At 34.9% G+C, this 17,968-nt stretch overlaps 1 protein-coding gene across 1 annotated transcript; it reads left to right on the forward strand.

The window, feature by feature from the left end:
• Positions 1–1,961: 1,961 nt before the first annotated feature.
• Positions 1,962–5,150, forward strand: LOC127841221 (uncharacterized). The gene is made up of 4 exons (XM_052369884.1): positions 1,962–2,130; positions 3,083–3,211; positions 3,561–3,683; positions 4,805–5,150. Exons 1-4 carry the CDS (start codon positions 2,086–2,088, stop codon positions 4,937–4,939), a joined length of 432 nt encoding a protein of 143 aa, XP_052225844.1. The 5' UTR covers positions 1,962–2,085; the 3' UTR covers positions 4,940–5,150.
• Positions 5,151–17,968: the final 12,818 nt, after the last annotated feature.

A 17,968-nucleotide genomic window follows, 5' to 3' on the forward strand; every position in this document is an offset into this window, starting at 1 on the left:
AACCCCTATTAGGACTTTGAACAGTGATGTTATTTTTTGCATGCAAAATACAATTCAAGTAAAGTTTGAGTAAAATTAACACAATCATTTTATTGAAACTACTACATATGTTTAGTTGATGCCAAGCACATCTTTGTTTGGTGATTATGTTCGGTCACTTACGAAGGCACATAACTCTGAGATGTAATTCAGTACAATTAAGGCCCCTTTTTCTGCTAAGATTTTTAGGGAAATAATGTTGAGTCCAAATCTTCTTTTATATGTATGTATATGAAAAACAAGTGTGCTATATTACATTTTAATGCAAATGCCTTTTTCATGGTCGCTGCCGAAGGTCCACGTTTTTAACCTTCAGTTTAGAGATTTTTATCACATACAATATTTCCATGCAACACGTACGTATCAGTGTATCTTCTACAGAAATTAATATTTTAAGCATCTGAGCCATAACATAAGGTCATGTGCAAGTGCCAATAGTTTTTGTGAAAAGTATTCATTAAGCACCTTTTAGTATTAATATATTTTCAGATTGAATTATCCTATTTAATTATCCAATAATTCAACAATTGAACATATGAAATTTAAATTCTAAATGTGACCTTTTAAGTGAACATTTTCAACACTAAACTAAACTATCTTTATTTAAAAATTGCACATATTACATTTCAACTCTTATTGGGATCTTCATAACATATGACCACGTGCCATGGCCAAAACTTATAATGAAAACATTTTAATTTGGCCCATCGTTTAGTAACATTTTTTCGGTTAAAGTAGATCCTATAATAGTTTGAAAGTGTTAAGCTAAAACTGCATACATGTTTTGGATGGTATAAGGTTAGGTCACTGACAAAACATGTGCCGTGCACTCGTGCAGCTCAAAACCAGTCAATCGCTCTGCTTTCGGACACCTCTTGTTCATAATCAATGATTAACCCATTTGTTCCTAGCGTCTAGAAAAAAGGTATTCGCAAACAGCGTAGACCCAGATAAGACGCCGCATGATGCGTCTCATCAGGGTCTTCGCTGTTTGCTTAAAGGAATTTCTGTAAGAAATGTTCTAAGTATAGAAATAAATACACTAGACATCCCTAATTTTGGAAATAAATTGATCCAATTTAGAAGGATTGGAAAGTCCACTAGGCATAAATGGGTTAAGAAAGCTTATTGCTTGTTCCAAGTTGACACTTGGATACAGCAGCTTGTTTGTCGATTAACAATGCTATCAGATTAACACCCATTTAGCCCATGTATGCCTAGTGGACTCTCCCATCCTCCTAAATTGGATCAATTTATTCCCAAAATTAGGGATGTCTAGTATATATATTTCTATATTTAGATTATTTCTTACAGAAATTCATTTAAGCAAACAGCGTAGACCCTGATGAGACGCCGCATCATGCGGCGTCTCATCTGGGTATACGCTGTTTGCCAAGGCCTTTTTTGTAGACGCTAGGCATAAATGGGTTAAGTCATAACAGTTTTGATAGTTCTCTATATATAAGTTTACATATAACAGTTTTATACATTTGGTTTTCACAGCATACACGTTCAAACTGTCTTACTCAACCGTTTATCAATAAACAATACGCGTAAAAAACATTTTGTCATAAAAATAATTTCCGATGCATATACTTTCACTCAATAAAACAAAAGGAACCACCGTTAATATTTTCATGCACACTCATAAACACGCCTATTAAACAACAAAGCAACAACGTTCGAGTAACTAATACTGCACTAAAGAACCCTAAAATTCAACTCAATCGAGGTATACATCTAAATACAGCACAACTAGGCACATACAATGGTCTGCTTTAAGCATATGCTTATGCCGCAACGCATTTAAACTGTATCATATCTTAAAATGAAGTCAACGCGTGTCGTTTCCAAAAGAAATAGAACAATGTGATATCTTTCGAGTTTGTTTTGTAAACTTGTTTACTTTCAGAAATCGTGAAACACACGTACGAAAAGCGTCATTCTTATAGTACTTAGGCGTCTATATAAACGGACTCTCCCAGAAGAAATGTTCAAATCAACTGTGACATAACCAACCGCGGGGATTTCAGCTCTCTAGTTATTATGCAAACCATCTGTATTTTCCTGGGTGTGATCGTGTCATGTTTTGTGAGTAAAACGGGGAATTTTTAGTTTATTTTCAATACGTGTTTAAAAGCACTAAACTTAAGTCAGTTGGTTAAAAAGACATCTTTGTCAAAAACAACATTTGTTCTTTTACAGGTGTTCAAACAAAATCTAAAATATTGAGTTCTTTTTAAACTGTTTGAAATGTTAACCCAAAATGCCTAGCATCTAGAAGAAAACGGCTTTGGCAAACAGCGTAGACCCAGATCAGACGCCGCATGATGCGTCGTCTCATCAGGGTCTGCGCTGTTTGCTTAAAGGAATTTCTGCAAGAAGTATTCTAAATATAGAAATTAATATACTAGACATCCCTAATTTTGGAAGTAAATTGATCCAATTTAGGAGGATGGGAGAATCCACTTGGCTTAAATGGTTTAACGATGTATTTTCCTCTCGCACTCCCTTCCATTTCAATATAAGGACAGTTTGTATCTTCTGCTAACGTACTATGTTATGTTAAGCTGTTGACAATTATAATGATTTATTTCTATTGTTTTTAAAGATCGTTCGCTCCGGTTGGTGGAGACATTTACTCAAAATAACAACAGCTTCATGTCAAGCTATGTAAAATAATATTTTGTTTGCAATACAGGATTACACTAAGTTATAATTTTTTAAGTAGTTTCAAGTCTTGAAAATTCATAAATTCTTTTCTGTTTTATGTTTTTCTTCCGGATGTAGAGATCGTTTTCTATTGTGTAAAATAGTTAACGTGTGTAATTTAATACAAAGTGACCACGCAGAATACTGTACAGTAGCCGAGAATATATCATAGTGGATAGAGACAAGGTTTGCGATTTTATAATAGTGGGTTGAGACAATGTTTTCGATTTACAACCTTGTGTAGAATAATATCTCATGTGTGTGAAAATATGTAACAGTTATCTAAGATGTATTTTTCTCACATTTTCAACACCTTAACATTTTTTTAAAGGCCGCCACTACCCATCGACCCCCTCACACCACGCATGCGCACACAAATCACACCACGCATGCGCACACAAATCTCCCCATCGAGCCATGGGAAATCCACACGATCATCTTCCAGTTTCAGCCACTCACAGTAAGTAGTGGATTGGTACATGCATGCGTAATTACAGATGAAAAAATAGCGTAGGGCAATTAAGCATTATAATTTATTTATTTTTATTTTTATTTTTTTAAATAAAAATTTAGATCAAGTGTTTACAGGAACAATACAAAAACTTTCGATTTAACAAAAAACTTACACACAATGTTTACTGGTTAACATCATTTAGTAACTTAAGATTTTAGTTTCGGAGAACATCTGGGATTAATTGTATACTCTTGCCTTGCAATCCTCAAAATAGTCAGCTTTAAAATGCTTTTAGCGTACGGCTATACGATACAATTAGTATACAAAGTAATAGTGTATTTAATGTTCGATGAAGTTTCACCTTCTAGCGATGACTCCAACGGATAGAGCTACCAAGACCTCCAAGTGCTTCATCGCCACCATCTCCGACTCCGAGCATGCACAGATCCACACCGACGCCGGCATGAGGGCCGTCGAGGTAGGGATTGCTCGTTAACGAATAAATTTACTGTCTAAAATTGGTCAACCCATTTATGCCTAGCGTCTAGAAAAAAAAGCCTTGGCAAACAGCGTAAACCCAGATTAGACACCGCATGATGCGGCGTCTCATCAGATTCTGCGCTGTTTGCTTTAAGGAATTTCTGTAAGAAATATTCTAAATATAGAAATACATATACTAGACATCCCTTATTTTAGAAATAAATTGATCCAATTTAGAAGGATTGGAGAGTCCACTAGGCATAAATGGGTTAAAGTAATATAGTAGGATGCGGTTCACGTAGTGCCAAATAAATTGTCAAATATATTGTCATCTGTTAACATATACTGCACATCTAGCGAATCAAACGAGCTGACTCTGTGGCAACGACCACCATGTTATTTATTTTCTGTTTGTTAAAGGGGCCTTTTCACAGATTTGGGCATTTTTTTAACTTATTCATTAAATGCTTTATATTGATACATGTAAACATTGGATCGTAAAAGCTCCAGTAAAAAATCAAGAAAAAAATTAAAAAAGGGAAAAGAACATTGCCCGGAGCAGGTTTCGAACCAGTGACCCCTGGAGTCCTGCTAGAGTCCTGAAGTAAAAACGCTTTAGCCTACTGAGCTATTCCGCCGAGTACACATTCTTGACGTATTTTATACCTTATATAAGCAATCTTCGTAGTTTCACAAAATTTAACGACAAAAACAGAACTCTCCAAATTATTCAATCGTTTCGCGTTGCAACGCTTTATAATTTTTAGGTTTTAAAATCGTCAAAAGATGCATATAATGGCTATATTAGAGCATGGTTAATGTTCAGTATTACTGTTTCCTCACAAATATCATAACTAAAACGAAAACTTACGAATCTGAAACAACTTTTTTCAATTTTGTCAATTTACCAAAGCGTGAAAAGATCCCTTTAAGTGTTATATATACCCACTGTTTTATTTCTCAAAATGTAACTTACCTGAACTATCGAACATTTTGTTTATGAAGTTGCCCGTTCTTATGCAGCATTGGTTTTAATTTTGGTCATACCATTGTTTTATAAGTATGCAGTATTTCATCAACTATGAACAATAAATGTCGTTCTTATTTTCTTAAATCAAGCTGAGAATCCTGGCCGCTCTCGGAAGCGCCACGGCCGTCACCGACGTCAGCACGCTGGACACACGTGACGTCACTACCTGTACCTCGCACACAATATTTCTGCCTTTACTGCGTTACTTTACCATCACCGTCTAAGTCGCATTCGCATTTATCTTATCATGTAAAATAACTTAACATAAATGCACATCTAAAATCGTGTATGTGTATGCATTATTTTGCTTCAGTCAGTGAAAAAAGAGACCGTTAAAACTTCAAGTAACTATATGTGATTGCAAAACAGTTATTTTATCAATATTTGCTTCAGAAGTATACAGTAATTAAATGGCGAATAAACAAAGAACATGTAGATTAGTTCGATTCTTATTTGATTTCTATTCGAACAATTAAACTGAGAGGGTTATATTATATCTTACCCATTGGCGCAAAAAAGGTATCATGTGCCTTCTTTTTCAATATCATATTATACCTCATGTGAGGATTGGGGCAGTATTATACGCTGCATTTAGGCTTACTCTACTCAATTATTATTATTGAATCTATTGAACGATCAAAAAGTATCACACTCCTTAACCCATTTATGACTAGCGTCTAGAAAAAAGGCCTTTGTAAACAGCATAGACCCAGATGAGACGCCGCATGATGCGGCGTCTCATCAGGGTCTGCGCTGTTTGCTTAAAGGAGTTTCTGTAATATAAAAATAAATATACTAGACATCCCTAGTTTTGGAAATAAATTGATCCAATTTAGGAGGATGCGAGGGTCCACTAGGCATAAATGGGTTAATTAAACTTAATTAAACAATTGGTTGTGCATACAACCAAGCAATCAAGAAACAGAGCTATTAAAACACATTGTGTAATAATTGTAAAATTTATGTATGTATGTAACTAATACGTTAACTTTTGTTTACAAAGCTTGTCATACTTTTCTCAAGTATATGACGCAAAGATACATCAGTATGTCTTTGACGATATAAGGTATCGGTTGGCCAAAGACCAAGTATAAACGAGGCGGGGTACATGGGGTATGTCTGTCCCAGCTGGGTTTAAAGCTAAATTACTGATATGCCTTACATTTGAAATGTTACTAGAAAGGAAGATTAAAAAAAAATAAAATTCTTTTATTTGAAGCTAGGTGGCACTAGAAATATATGGAGCGGTATTCCAGTCAAAATTGTAATGCGCATTATTACAAACTTGTTATGCTTGTTTATGATCTTTTATGAACAATGTTATTCAGACACTGTTGAAATGTGTGTAATTGTACTTTTCTTTCGGTAATTTCAATCCCGCTTTTCGAGTGTTTTGTTATGATATTGTCTGTTTTAGATCGGCAATTTGCAATATTGAAACCGCTAATCGCCTAATGCTTAACTATAAACCGCAAAACACTAAACCGCAATATGCTAAACTGAATCCGATAACGAAACTAAACTTGATGTCAGCTCTACTTAATGATGTAATCAAACCATAAATTTGAGTTCAGCAAGCTTTTTAATGTTTCGCACAGTTTCTTAAAAAAGGGTTGCGATTGTTTATTTTCGTATATAGATCAATGCTTAATAGAAATAAAATTATTGCAATTCGAATACATGAATTCAAATATCGAGTGACGTGTGTCCTTTAATAAGCAAAATATTTGTTTATGTTTACAAATAAGTATGACGTCACTTTGATTGGCCGCACTGTTTAGGAATAAAGTCGACGTCATTTGATTTCCATTGTTGTGGTGACGTCACGTTTTCGCGAAAAAGTGGAGGAAGTTAGGTCGAATAATTCTCATTTATAACCTTCAAATCGCGGATAACTAATTAATAAAATCGTGTGAGAATCGAAATAATCGATGTGCAAGCGTTGGTTATTGCGGTAATAACCAACGGTTTGTCGCCCCTATGCATGTTATCAAACCAGTCGGGCTACACCCTTGTGGTTTAATAACTACGCATCGGAACTCCAAAACGTTGGTTTTTACCGCAATAACCAACGCGTACAGGTCGATTATTTCTTAAATATAAATTTATGTTTAATCTTTCTTTTTTAACCGCTAAATTTTTCTCTTTATTTGTGTCAAATTTTGTGAAATATGTCAAATATTGCGGGCCTTTTGATTTTTGTTTGTTATTTTTTTCACTTTATTATTATTTTTTATTTTAAACTTATTTATCAATGCTACAACTCTCTTATTATCAAATCTAGCTTTTCCCCTCTCCTTTTCACTCTTTAGAAAACTACATAGCATCGTCTCAACAATATTTGTCTGGTAACAATGTTAAGCAATACCATGTTCATACCTCAACAAATAGTGTGGGTTTTTTCTCTTAGTATATACATAAAACACGTATAAGTGCAGACATAGTCAATGCATATGATACTTGAGTATATGTAAGAGACCAAAATGTTTTGTTGCTTCATATGTGTATTCATGTTGTAATAGAATTGTTTGTTGAAAATAAATAAAAAAATAAATTAGTGAAAACATCTTTTTGAATGAAATATGTGAAGGAAAAAAACAGGTAAAATTTGTCAAAGTGCACGACTCCGAAGGCGGACATTACTAATCCCTTTTTCATATGGATTTTGAGTTTTCTATCGATTCTTTACCTATCATATTATTGCAAGCTTTATATAAACACATTACCAAATGCCTGCTAGTGTTAAAGGAAGTAACCACTAATCAACAAAATGTGTTTCTCTGACAAAATGTTGAAAACAACAGGCAATGTCCAAAAATTGTCAGTAACATTTACTATTTACAAGAAACAAAATTAAACTTGGTCAGTTACAAAATTGAGAATAATCCCAATCTCTGCTGATTTCTGCTCATCAGAAATTTAGAGGACAGATGCACAGATGGACGAGGGTAACTCTTAATGCCTCTTCCACTGGCAGAGCATATAAATAATTTAAAGTCACCAGATCACATGCTCATTAAAAATAAAAATTATTACGAGTAAAATTTCTGAATTTCTCAAATTGTTATAAAATGAAACTATATACATTTCTACTGCATTTGGGATAAGAGATGTTTTGCCATTGGGAATATGACCGAATAATGGCTAGAAGATCAGCTGAAAAAAGCCCAGCAGGCTGTCTGGCTAGCGCTGTGGTTGCCACACTGGCTACTCAAAATGGATTCTTGCATACGAGTTTGGTTGGTGGTCAGAACATCCGACATGTCTGGTTTTCCCCGGGTTCTCCAGTCTTTACCCACAGCTCACGACCCCATCAAAATAGCAATATTGTCATGCCCTAGATTGTTTATGAAAACATGTGTTTATGTTCATGTACATTGTTCATTTTTACCGTTTATGTTTTGCATCTAAATGACTATGTCACTGTTATTTAATGCTTTTATTGGATGCTGTGTGGAAGTTAGAGCTGATAACAGCCGATGCCTACCTTTTGCGCTTCTTTATTATTTGTAATATCCTTTTTAAAAGTCTCATTGTTTAAGCGTCTGTTAATGTGGCAGCCATTTTTGCATAAACAGGAAGTTGATTTCCTGATGCTGACATAAGTGCCTTCTGGGTAGTTTACACTGACTACAGTATTTTGACAGTTTCGTCATACAATATCTTTTGTTAAATACTCATATTCCTTCTTAAAAATTGTTTAAAAAGGTAATAGTCATCTTTATAAATGATTTATTGATTTAATTGATATGTATTTGTAATATCATTGTAATATCGTCAGAAATATCATTTTAATATGAGTGACATTTACCGTGTCAAGAACGCTCAAATTTTATTGTGCGCTCTTGCGCGCTTTACTGCTCGTTGTTTGTGCGCTTTTTGTGCACAATTCATATGTGCGCTTTTACGTTATTATTGCACAACGTTATGTGTGCGCTTTTGGAGAGTATAAAAGGCACTGAAAATTCTCATTCGAGGACTCTGAACTTTGTTTTCCTAGGTGTGAGACCTATTTTATTTTTCTTATATAAGCATTTAAAATTCATTTTTCAATAAGACTTAGCTATTAAAATTCAGACTGAATTTTATAAATACTTAAAAATTGCATTTGTCATCTTTTTAGAACATTATAAAATAGAAAGTGCAAATACTTAACATGACACATGTACGTGTATATTGCTGTATTATAATGTAAATGTCTGAACATTAATCTGTCTGTTAAGAAATATATATATTGAAAGTTGTTATTTATTCATTCGTTATGAATGAATAAAATTTAGAAAGGTTATAAATCTTGAGTTTGTATTTTTTTTTGACAATTTTAAAACAACTGAATAGGCAAAATGTTATTCTTAGTTTACTGTTTATCAGAGTCCATTTTAGTTCCATGTTAAACTTGAATAAAAGCTTCAAGTTTGGAAAAGTTAAAGAAACTGAAGTAAAATCACAGCTACCGCTCGGCTCGTGACATAATTTATGGTGGCAGCGAAGTGGAATCTTTGATTTCTACATAGATTCAGCGATTGAATCCAGTCTTCGAAAGCAAAATGTCAGACTCCGAATCAGAACAAGAGAATGAAGTATTCTTCAGAACAGCAGCTAACCAGCATTCTGAAGAACCATATCAAGAAAATAAAACAGCACCATCATCATCTAAGTCCAGTACCCCTAGATTAAACAAAAGTGTTTCCAACGTAGAAATGTCAAATGGCAATACAACCGACTGGATGAAAGATGCAGTCACAAATATGGTGTCAATGCAAAATCAGATGTCAAATGCTTTACAGAATGTTACAACACTTCTAGCAAATTTATGTGATAAAAACAACAAACAAGTACAAATTTCCCCCCAGGAACAGGAAGCAAACAATAACCATTTCCGTAATGACAGAGATCAGGGTGAACAAATGTGGGACATTGGCTACCAGCACCCAAGGGAGAACAGGTCTTATGACAGGCAAACAAGAAGTGTAAACCCTCATAAATGCAGTTCAAGCATGAAAATCCCTTCTTTTACTGGCAAAGATGAGTGGAAAGTATGGATTAACAGGTTTGAAATTATTGCTGAAAGACTTCATTGGAATGAAGAAGAAAAACTTGACAATTTATTACCAAAATTGCAAGGCAGTGCTGGTGAATTTGTGTTCACTCAACTGAATCATGAAGTTTTAACCAACTATAGAGAACTTGTTAGTGAAATTAACAACAGATTTAGGGTCATAGAAACTCCAAGAACTTTTGCTGTAAAATTTAGCAAACGAGATCAGAAAGTAGGTGAAACAGCTGAGGAGTATGCTGCAGAACTTAAACGTCTGTATGACAAAGCCCATACAAGGAGAGACTACAGAACACGGCAAGAAGATTTAGTGAGAAGATTCCTGGACGGTCTACGAGATGAAGAAGTGCGGTCAGAAATTGAGTTTATTAAGGAACCCGAGGACATTGATGAAGCAGTGTACCATGTTGTAAATTACATACAAACCAGAACTAGGCATCAATTTCACGATGACAGAAAGAGAAAATTTGTGCGTAGAACTTCGGGATCAGAAAATGAAATAGATTATGAAGTGATTGAAACAGATAATGACGACACTAGCCAACATGCCTATAGAGTCCCAAACAAGAGCCAGCAAAAGCAATTTAATTCAGAAAATACCAAAACATGTGACATGAAGACTGATATTTCAGGAGAGGCTGCAAAAAGCAAAGAAACTGATGTATTGCAACAAGTTCTTGAAAAACTAAATCAGTTAACCCAAGCCCAACAACAACAACAAACTACTGAACATGGTTTTAAGCAAAAACCCAAGACAATTAAGTGTTATTCTTGTAACCAAGAAAATCATTTTGCTAGGGATTGTCCATTGAAGAATGCCAGGTATCAGAATGGGCAAGTTGCAAGAAAAGACTTCTATCAAAATCAGCCTTTAAACATGAAAGGACCAAGCCGATTGGCCGAGGGGAGGTCCTGGCAAGCATAAATGGCCATGATGACTCAGCAAGTGTAGCCGAAGAAATTGTGCGGCGCAAAAGAGCATTAAGTAGTGGTGTCTATATCAAAGGTAATATTGAAAATGTGCCAGTTATTTTAACAACTGATACCGGAGCAACAAGAACAATCATTTCAGACAGAGTTTACAATAAATTGGACCCTAAAATTAGACCTCAGCTTAACAAATCAGCTTGTTTGACAGGTGCAAGTGGAATTCCTTTAAAAGAATGTGGAAAAGCATTTTTTAATATTGAATTAGGGCCAGTTTCAATGTACAAAGAATTGATTGTTGCTGAAATTGAGGATGATGTTTTGTTAGGAATAGACATTCTGCAAAATGATGATGGAGGTCCCGCAGATATACTTTTGTCAAAAGGAGTAATAGTTTTGAAAGGCAAAAATATACCATGTATTCAAATTGGAATGAAAAACAATGTTCGAAAAGTAACAGCAGCTGACCATTTCATCATTCCACCTCTCAGCGAAGCGGTCATTGATGTGTTTATTGAGCGTAAAGAATCAGATGATGTGTCTAAAAAACAGATTTTATTGTAGAACCTACACAACACTTTTGTGAAACATATCCATTGAAGATGGCCTCAGTATTAGTTGATATAAATAGAAACCCGACAAGCAAAATACGTCTTTTAAATCCATTCCCATATAGTGTAGATATTAATCAAGACTCAGTATTAGGCCAAGCCGAACAAATCGACAGTATAAAAAGTACACTTAAAGGTCAAGAACACACAGCGGAAGAGGGCAATAATTTCTCTGTACGCCAAGTTACTATCAGTAACAAATCAGATCAAATCATCATTAAGGTAAAAGAAGAGATATCCTTGGAAAATAAAGAAATTCCAGAACACTTAAAAAAATTGTACCAAACGCCTGTTAAAAACTGCAGTGAACAAGAAAATCAAGTTATAGCAAATCTGCTAGCTAGGTTTCAAAACAGTTTTTCTAAAAATGACCTTGACATTGGTTTGACAAATGTAATAGAGCCCCCTATCAATACAGGTGATACACAAACAGTGAAACAAGCTCAAAGAAGAGTGTCAATGGTTTATGCCGAAGCAGGAAAAAGGGGAATAGAAGAATTACTGGACAAGGGAGTAATAAGAAAGATCAGGACCAGTCCAAGAAACCCACAGTGTAATGGCCGGACAGACCGTTTTAACAAGAATCTAGGATGCCTCGCAGGGGCTTATAGAGCCACACCTAGTGAGTCGACCACATTGACCCCAAACCTTCTTACCATTGGCAGAGAAGTCCGTTTACCATCAGAGTTGGTGTTTGGTAGCACAACAACATGCGACAACAACACTATTACAACGTACGGAGATTATGTCGACTGGCTGCGGTCAAGATTTCAAAAGGCACATCAGGTAGCAAGGGATCACCTTGGGACTGCTGCCAAGCGCAACAAAGCAATTTATGATGCAAGAGTGTCAATAAACATTTACAACACTGGTGATGTTGTTTGGTATCTCAATGAAGCAAGAAAGCCTGGAATAGCACCGAAGTTAGAACGAACATACGATGGTCCTTTTCTGGTGAGCAAGAAAATTTCAGAAGTGAATTTCAAGTTACGACTAGACAAGCAAGGAAATGAAAAAATTGTTCATCATAATAAACTCAAGCCATACGAAGGAGATCAAGTGCCAAAATGGATTCTGAAAGAACAACGGAAGTTAAAATTTTAAACCATGATGTTTCATATTGTGTTTTAATATATTTTGTGTGCAGTTATAAAATTTGTTTTAGTGATGTACATGAGTGTAAACCAAGATTGTATGAACTTCATTGCATTAGATGATGCAGAGAAAAAGATTATATTGTGTATTTATTTGTGTCTTAAAAATGTGTATTTTTAAAACTGTAAAAGTATTTGCACCTCAAAAATCACAATGGATACATAGTTATGAAAAAATCAGCTCTTGTAATTGTTGTAATAAGTAATGTCAACAAAAGAAAACAGTATTTGTGATGGGATAGTGCTAATGTGATTCTGTTATAGAAGAGATGTATAGTTAACTTGTGGCATGATTAAGTTGTGAAGTTAAAATGTCAGAGAGTTGTTTAAAGTCTTAAGAACGGGTATTCACGGTATTGAATAGGGAAAGGTTGACCTTAAGTATGGTCGGGAATGAATCACCATGTGTGATGGGCAATGAGCCGGGAACCGATTGATAAAATGCAATGATTAAGAATGAGAACGGGTTTTGAGTCTGACAAAATAATCGTTATCAAGTTAACAGTGTAACAGAAAGCACAGCAGTGAATTTGAGCGTTGTTGATATTTTGCATTTGAATTTTCGTCAGTGAAATGATTAAGTGTAATTGAGTGTTAAAGCATCAGAATTTGAACGAAATCAATTATTTATTTATTTTTTTTAATTTTAATTTCGGCGAAAAGAAAAATACAATGTTAAAGCATACATAATCCAAAGACATAAGTGGAGAACAGTTATTTGCAAGTGATGTGATGTGACTAAAAATATGTTTCAGAAGAAAAGTAACAACATGCTTGTTATTCATTTTCAGTCAACAAACCAATCATCTTGCCATCATGTCTCAATTCTCATCCAGTAGTCAACGTCGTCGCGCCTATCAGTGCCTGAAATGCTACCATCGGATGGACAAAGTGTACATTGAGGCGAAATACCGCGTGTACAGCCATTTCCTGTAGGAGCACATGAGTCTGGATCAAGCTCCATACTACTGTCGTCTGTGCCTCTTCAGATGTTTCAAACGCGAAGAACTGGAAAAGCATGTTCACAGTTTCCGTCGTCATGCACTTGTGCTCCAGGAGAAAAACATCCCTGACAGTCCGGAGTTCCTTGTCAGTAATCAATCTCCATATCTCATTACTGACCGGGATGTTGCTGTCCTTTCTGCTGAAGAAAGCAAACGCCATTGGCTCTCCATCTCCAAGAAGCCTGACATTCTGTCTCAAGCCATACAGTCTGTGCTTCCAGACCTGAGTCCTGTCAGCAACTGGCCACTGTCTCCTTTCCTACAGCAATCTTCTCCAGCACAACCGTCCAGACTTACTCCTCTTCAGACATTTCAACCTCAACCCATCACCTACGTCAACCTCTCGGAATGCATAGGCCCCCTGCAACAACTGATCAATGTCATCGGAACATCAACAAACACCCCAACGCTAGCACCAAATCAACTAACCCTGACCAGCCTCCCACCATCTCACACCGCACAAACAGAAGCACCTCAAGCCATAATCGACCAAGAAGATCCTTTGACCACTCTGCCAACCATCGAAGAATGTCGTGCTCTTGCCCCTGAAACAACATCTGACTCCAGCTCTTCATCTGGCTCTTCATCATCTTCATCATCAGTCTCATCCAACTCTTCTGTTAAAAGACACAATGAACTAATGGTTGTGTTGGCAGACATCAATAACAACTTGAAAAATATACACACAGAAATTAACAAGCAGTATCGCTTCAATTGTGACTTCACAAAGAGCATGGCAGACCTCACTGACATCCTGAGGAGTCAAAACCAACCCACACAACCAGCAGCTGAGTGTCCCCCATCCACATATCATCATCCGGATTACAGCCACAGCAACACCCATCACCGTCTTGACCATTCTGCAACTGAAACATCTACCGTCCGATACAACCAGCACCGTGACCGTTCTCCTTTGCGCCCCAGAAATCACGACTCAAGGGACAGACATGACAAGGAAAACCACCGCGACAGAAGATTCGTGCATCGTCGTATGTATTAGTTTTCTGAAACATTGAAACATTGTCATTTCACTTACAATAAACCTTGAATAACATCTTTTAAAGCTTTGCATATTCAGGATTGTATCATTTAGTGCTTTAAATTATCTAGTCATTTTGTTTAGAAGGTTTAATAATTATTTAAGTATAAATGTTTGCAAGTGAATACTTGTTGACTAATTAACTTTGGTGTTCAAGTTGAAATATGGTATTCAAGATTTTCTTGAGAGTAATTTTTTTGTTGTATGTAAAATATTGCTGAACAGTCAGTTAAATTATTTACATTGTGTTTACTTGTACAAATTGGAAGTCTAGTCATCACATTATTTATATTGACTTTCTCTGATCTCAAATAATTTATTATTGTTCATAGGATTGAAATTTGTTGTGATTGTTTTTACAGCATTTTGTTGTATGGTAGTTCTTGTGCTTTAAGCAGTGAAACATAACACTGTACAAAGTGTTGTACCTTAAAAAATGCTCTAAATCACACTGTACAAAGTGTTTATTTTTTTTATATATTACAGTTTTACTGATATTGTAACTGTTAGAGAGTTAAAGTACAAATTTTTAATTACTTAATTATTTAAAGGAGGACCTTTAAAATTGAAGGAGGGGTAATGTCATGCCCTAGATTGTTTATGAAAACATGTGTTTATGTTCATGTACATTGTTCATTTTTACCGTTTATGTTTTGCATCTAAATGACTATGTCACTGTTATTTAATGCTTTTATTGGATGCTGTGTGGAAGTTAGAGCTGATAACAGCCGATGCCTACCTTTTGCGCTTCTTTATTATTTGTAATATCCTTTTTAAAAGTCTCATTGTTTAAGCGTCTGTTAATGTGGCAGCCATTTTTGCATAAACAGGAAGTTGATTTCCTGATGCTGACATAAGTGCCTTCTGGGTAGTTTACACTGACTACAGTATTTTGACAGTTTCGTCATACAATATCTTTTGTTAAATACTCATATTCCTTCTTAAAAATTGTTTAAAAAGGTAATAGTCATCTTTATAAATGATTTATTGATTTAATTGATATGTATTTGTAATATCATTGTAATATCGTCAGAAATATCATTTTAATATGAGTGACATTTACCGTGTCAAGAACGCTCAAATTTTATTGTGCGCTCTTGCGCGCTTTACTGCTCGTTGTTTGTGCGCTTTTTGTGCACAATTCATATGTGCGCTTTTACGTTATTATTGCACAACGTTATGTGTGCGCTTTTGGAGAGTATAAAAGGCACTGAAAATTCTCATTCGAGGACTCTGAACTTTGTTTTCCTAGGTGTGAGACCTATTTTATTTTTCTTATATAAGCATTTAAAATACATTTTTCAATAAGACTTAGCTATTAAAATTCAGACTGAATTTTATAAATACTTAAAAATTGCATTTGTCATCTTTTTAGAACATTATAAAATAGAAAGTGCAAATACTTAACATGACACATGTACGTGTATATTGCTGTATTATAATGTAAATGTCTGAAAATTAATCTGTCTGTTAAGAAATATATATATTGAAAGTTGTTATTTATTTATTCGTTATGAATGAATAAAATTTAGAAAGGTTATAAATCTTGAGTTTGTATTTTTTTTTTGACAATTTTAAAACAACTGAATAGGCAAAATGTTATTCTTAGTTTACTGTTTATCAGAGTCCATTTTAGTTCCATGTTAAACTTGAATAAAAGCTTCAAGTTTGGAAAAGTTAAAGAAACTGAAGTAAAATCACAGCTACCGCTCGGCTCGTGACAATATGTATATAAATAGCTGGAACTGCAGCTATCATTCAAAATTTATCGCGCCTTTCATTTGCCTTATGCTTATTAACAGTGTTGGGACAAACTCCGGGTCCTCACATAATGCAGGCTCATGCGCGGAGAGACCTCATAAACTTTGAAATTGACATATAAACGGTATTAAAAGGCACTGCCACCAGAATACACATTACACACAGACTAAGTCAATTAATTTGCACGTGTATTTTTATAATCACATGGTTGCTCGCTTTGAAAGCATGTGTTCATGAAAGTATCCTTCGGTACGTCTACCTTAAATAATAAGCTTACCAGATTTATGGCAAACAACCATGCTTATCTATGTTTTCGTTAAAAATCGAACGGTCTATTAAATGAATCATTACAAACCTTTAGTTAATGTCACCATTTAACCGCTCGTCAACACGAGGCAAGTTACTCCATGCTACAACTGATAAACTTGAAGGGCGACAATTTACGTCGATATCGTTTCAGTTACAGCTAGCTATGACAAGTATTAGTTTAGTTTCATTTTCGAATTGCAGTCAATCGTATTGCGGCTTATCGTTTAGCATTAAGCATTAACGGTTTACAGCATTGCCCAAAAACTATACGGACAGTATTAAAATATTAAGAAACAAGTTTTAATATTTAGTTGAGTTTCATATTCGAATTGCAGTCAAGCGTTAGACGTGTTGCGGTTTGTCGTTTAGCATTAAGCATTAGGCACTTAGCGGTTTACAACATTGCGCATTACAATTTTGACATGAATACCACTCTATTTGCCATCCTCGTATTTTATGAGTATAAATGCATGGTAACTAGTCGGTTCAGGTCTTAAACTAAGAAGTCATAAAAACAGACATAATTTGTACTAGATTAATGTTTTCGTGTATTTTTTAATGGTTTTCGTAAATGCTTTCTCGATTGTATCATTAAATAAGCATTATTTCAACAACCAATCATGCAACGTTTGTTTTTATTTTTGGCAATATAACTGACTGACTCGTGTAAGGTTCACATGATTTATCTGACTGCTGCTAAATGATAAAAAAATACTCCTGGAATATTTCAGTCGAAGATTGCTTGAAACATTTTCGATAAATCACGTCTTGCTGTTGAATTTGACATTGATATATTGATTACGCCTTTTCGATCAAAAATGTTCTTGTTACCATGAAGTATAACAAAGTCTTGAAAAAAAAATTACATTGGCAACACGCTTTTATGCTTACAACGTAACTGTGCTATTTTTAAAATGATTCTCGGAACTTTGTATGTTCGACATGCCTATCAATTGTCTTTTATTTACTTTTCATACAATTTTTTTACTTAAGAATTCAAGAAGTTTAATAACGCACCTACACCTATTTTTCCTTCGTTGATATAAATAATAATATTATTTTATTGTTATGCTGTATATGTGGTAGTGTTGCTTTAGCACGTTTTGCGCCAATTTAATACTTAGAGGGTATGCATAAAACATCATTCCCTCTCCTTTAGAAAATCATTAAACGCCAGTGTTTCCTCCTTGTATCTTTCATATCAAAGTCGATAGAATAAAAAAAAGAAGTCTGATTTCCGTAACACCGAAAAAACCTGTTGCAGTGTCTAATACAAACGCTCATACATAGAGTATTTATCGGCACTTCTTACTCTGGAGCTGAGGAAATATTCCCAGTCACGGATGCTTTATATACTCCAAATCTATATGACACTAATATTGTTCTAGGATA

Source organism: Dreissena polymorpha, chromosome 8 (assembly GCF_020536995.1).
Source record: "Dreissena polymorpha isolate Duluth1 chromosome 8, UMN_Dpol_1.0, whole genome shotgun sequence".
Classification (NCBI taxonomy): domain Eukaryota; kingdom Metazoa; phylum Mollusca; class Bivalvia; order Myida; family Dreissenidae; genus Dreissena; species Dreissena polymorpha.

Bases quoted from the DNA above. Each gene is read 5' to 3' on its own strand.
- LOC127841221 (XM_052369884.1), top strand. From the start codon at position 2,086: ATGCAAACCATCTGTATTTTCCTGGGTGTGATCGTGTCATGTTTT. The intron at 3,212-3,560 runs GTAAGTAGTGGA...TGTTCGATGAAG, and splicing joins TCCAGTTTCAGCCACTCACA to TTTCACCTTCTAGCGATGAC. The intron at 3,684-4,804 runs GTAGGGATTGCT...TCTTAAATCAAG, and splicing joins CCGGCATGAGGGCCGTCGAG to CTGAGAATCCTGGCCGCTCT.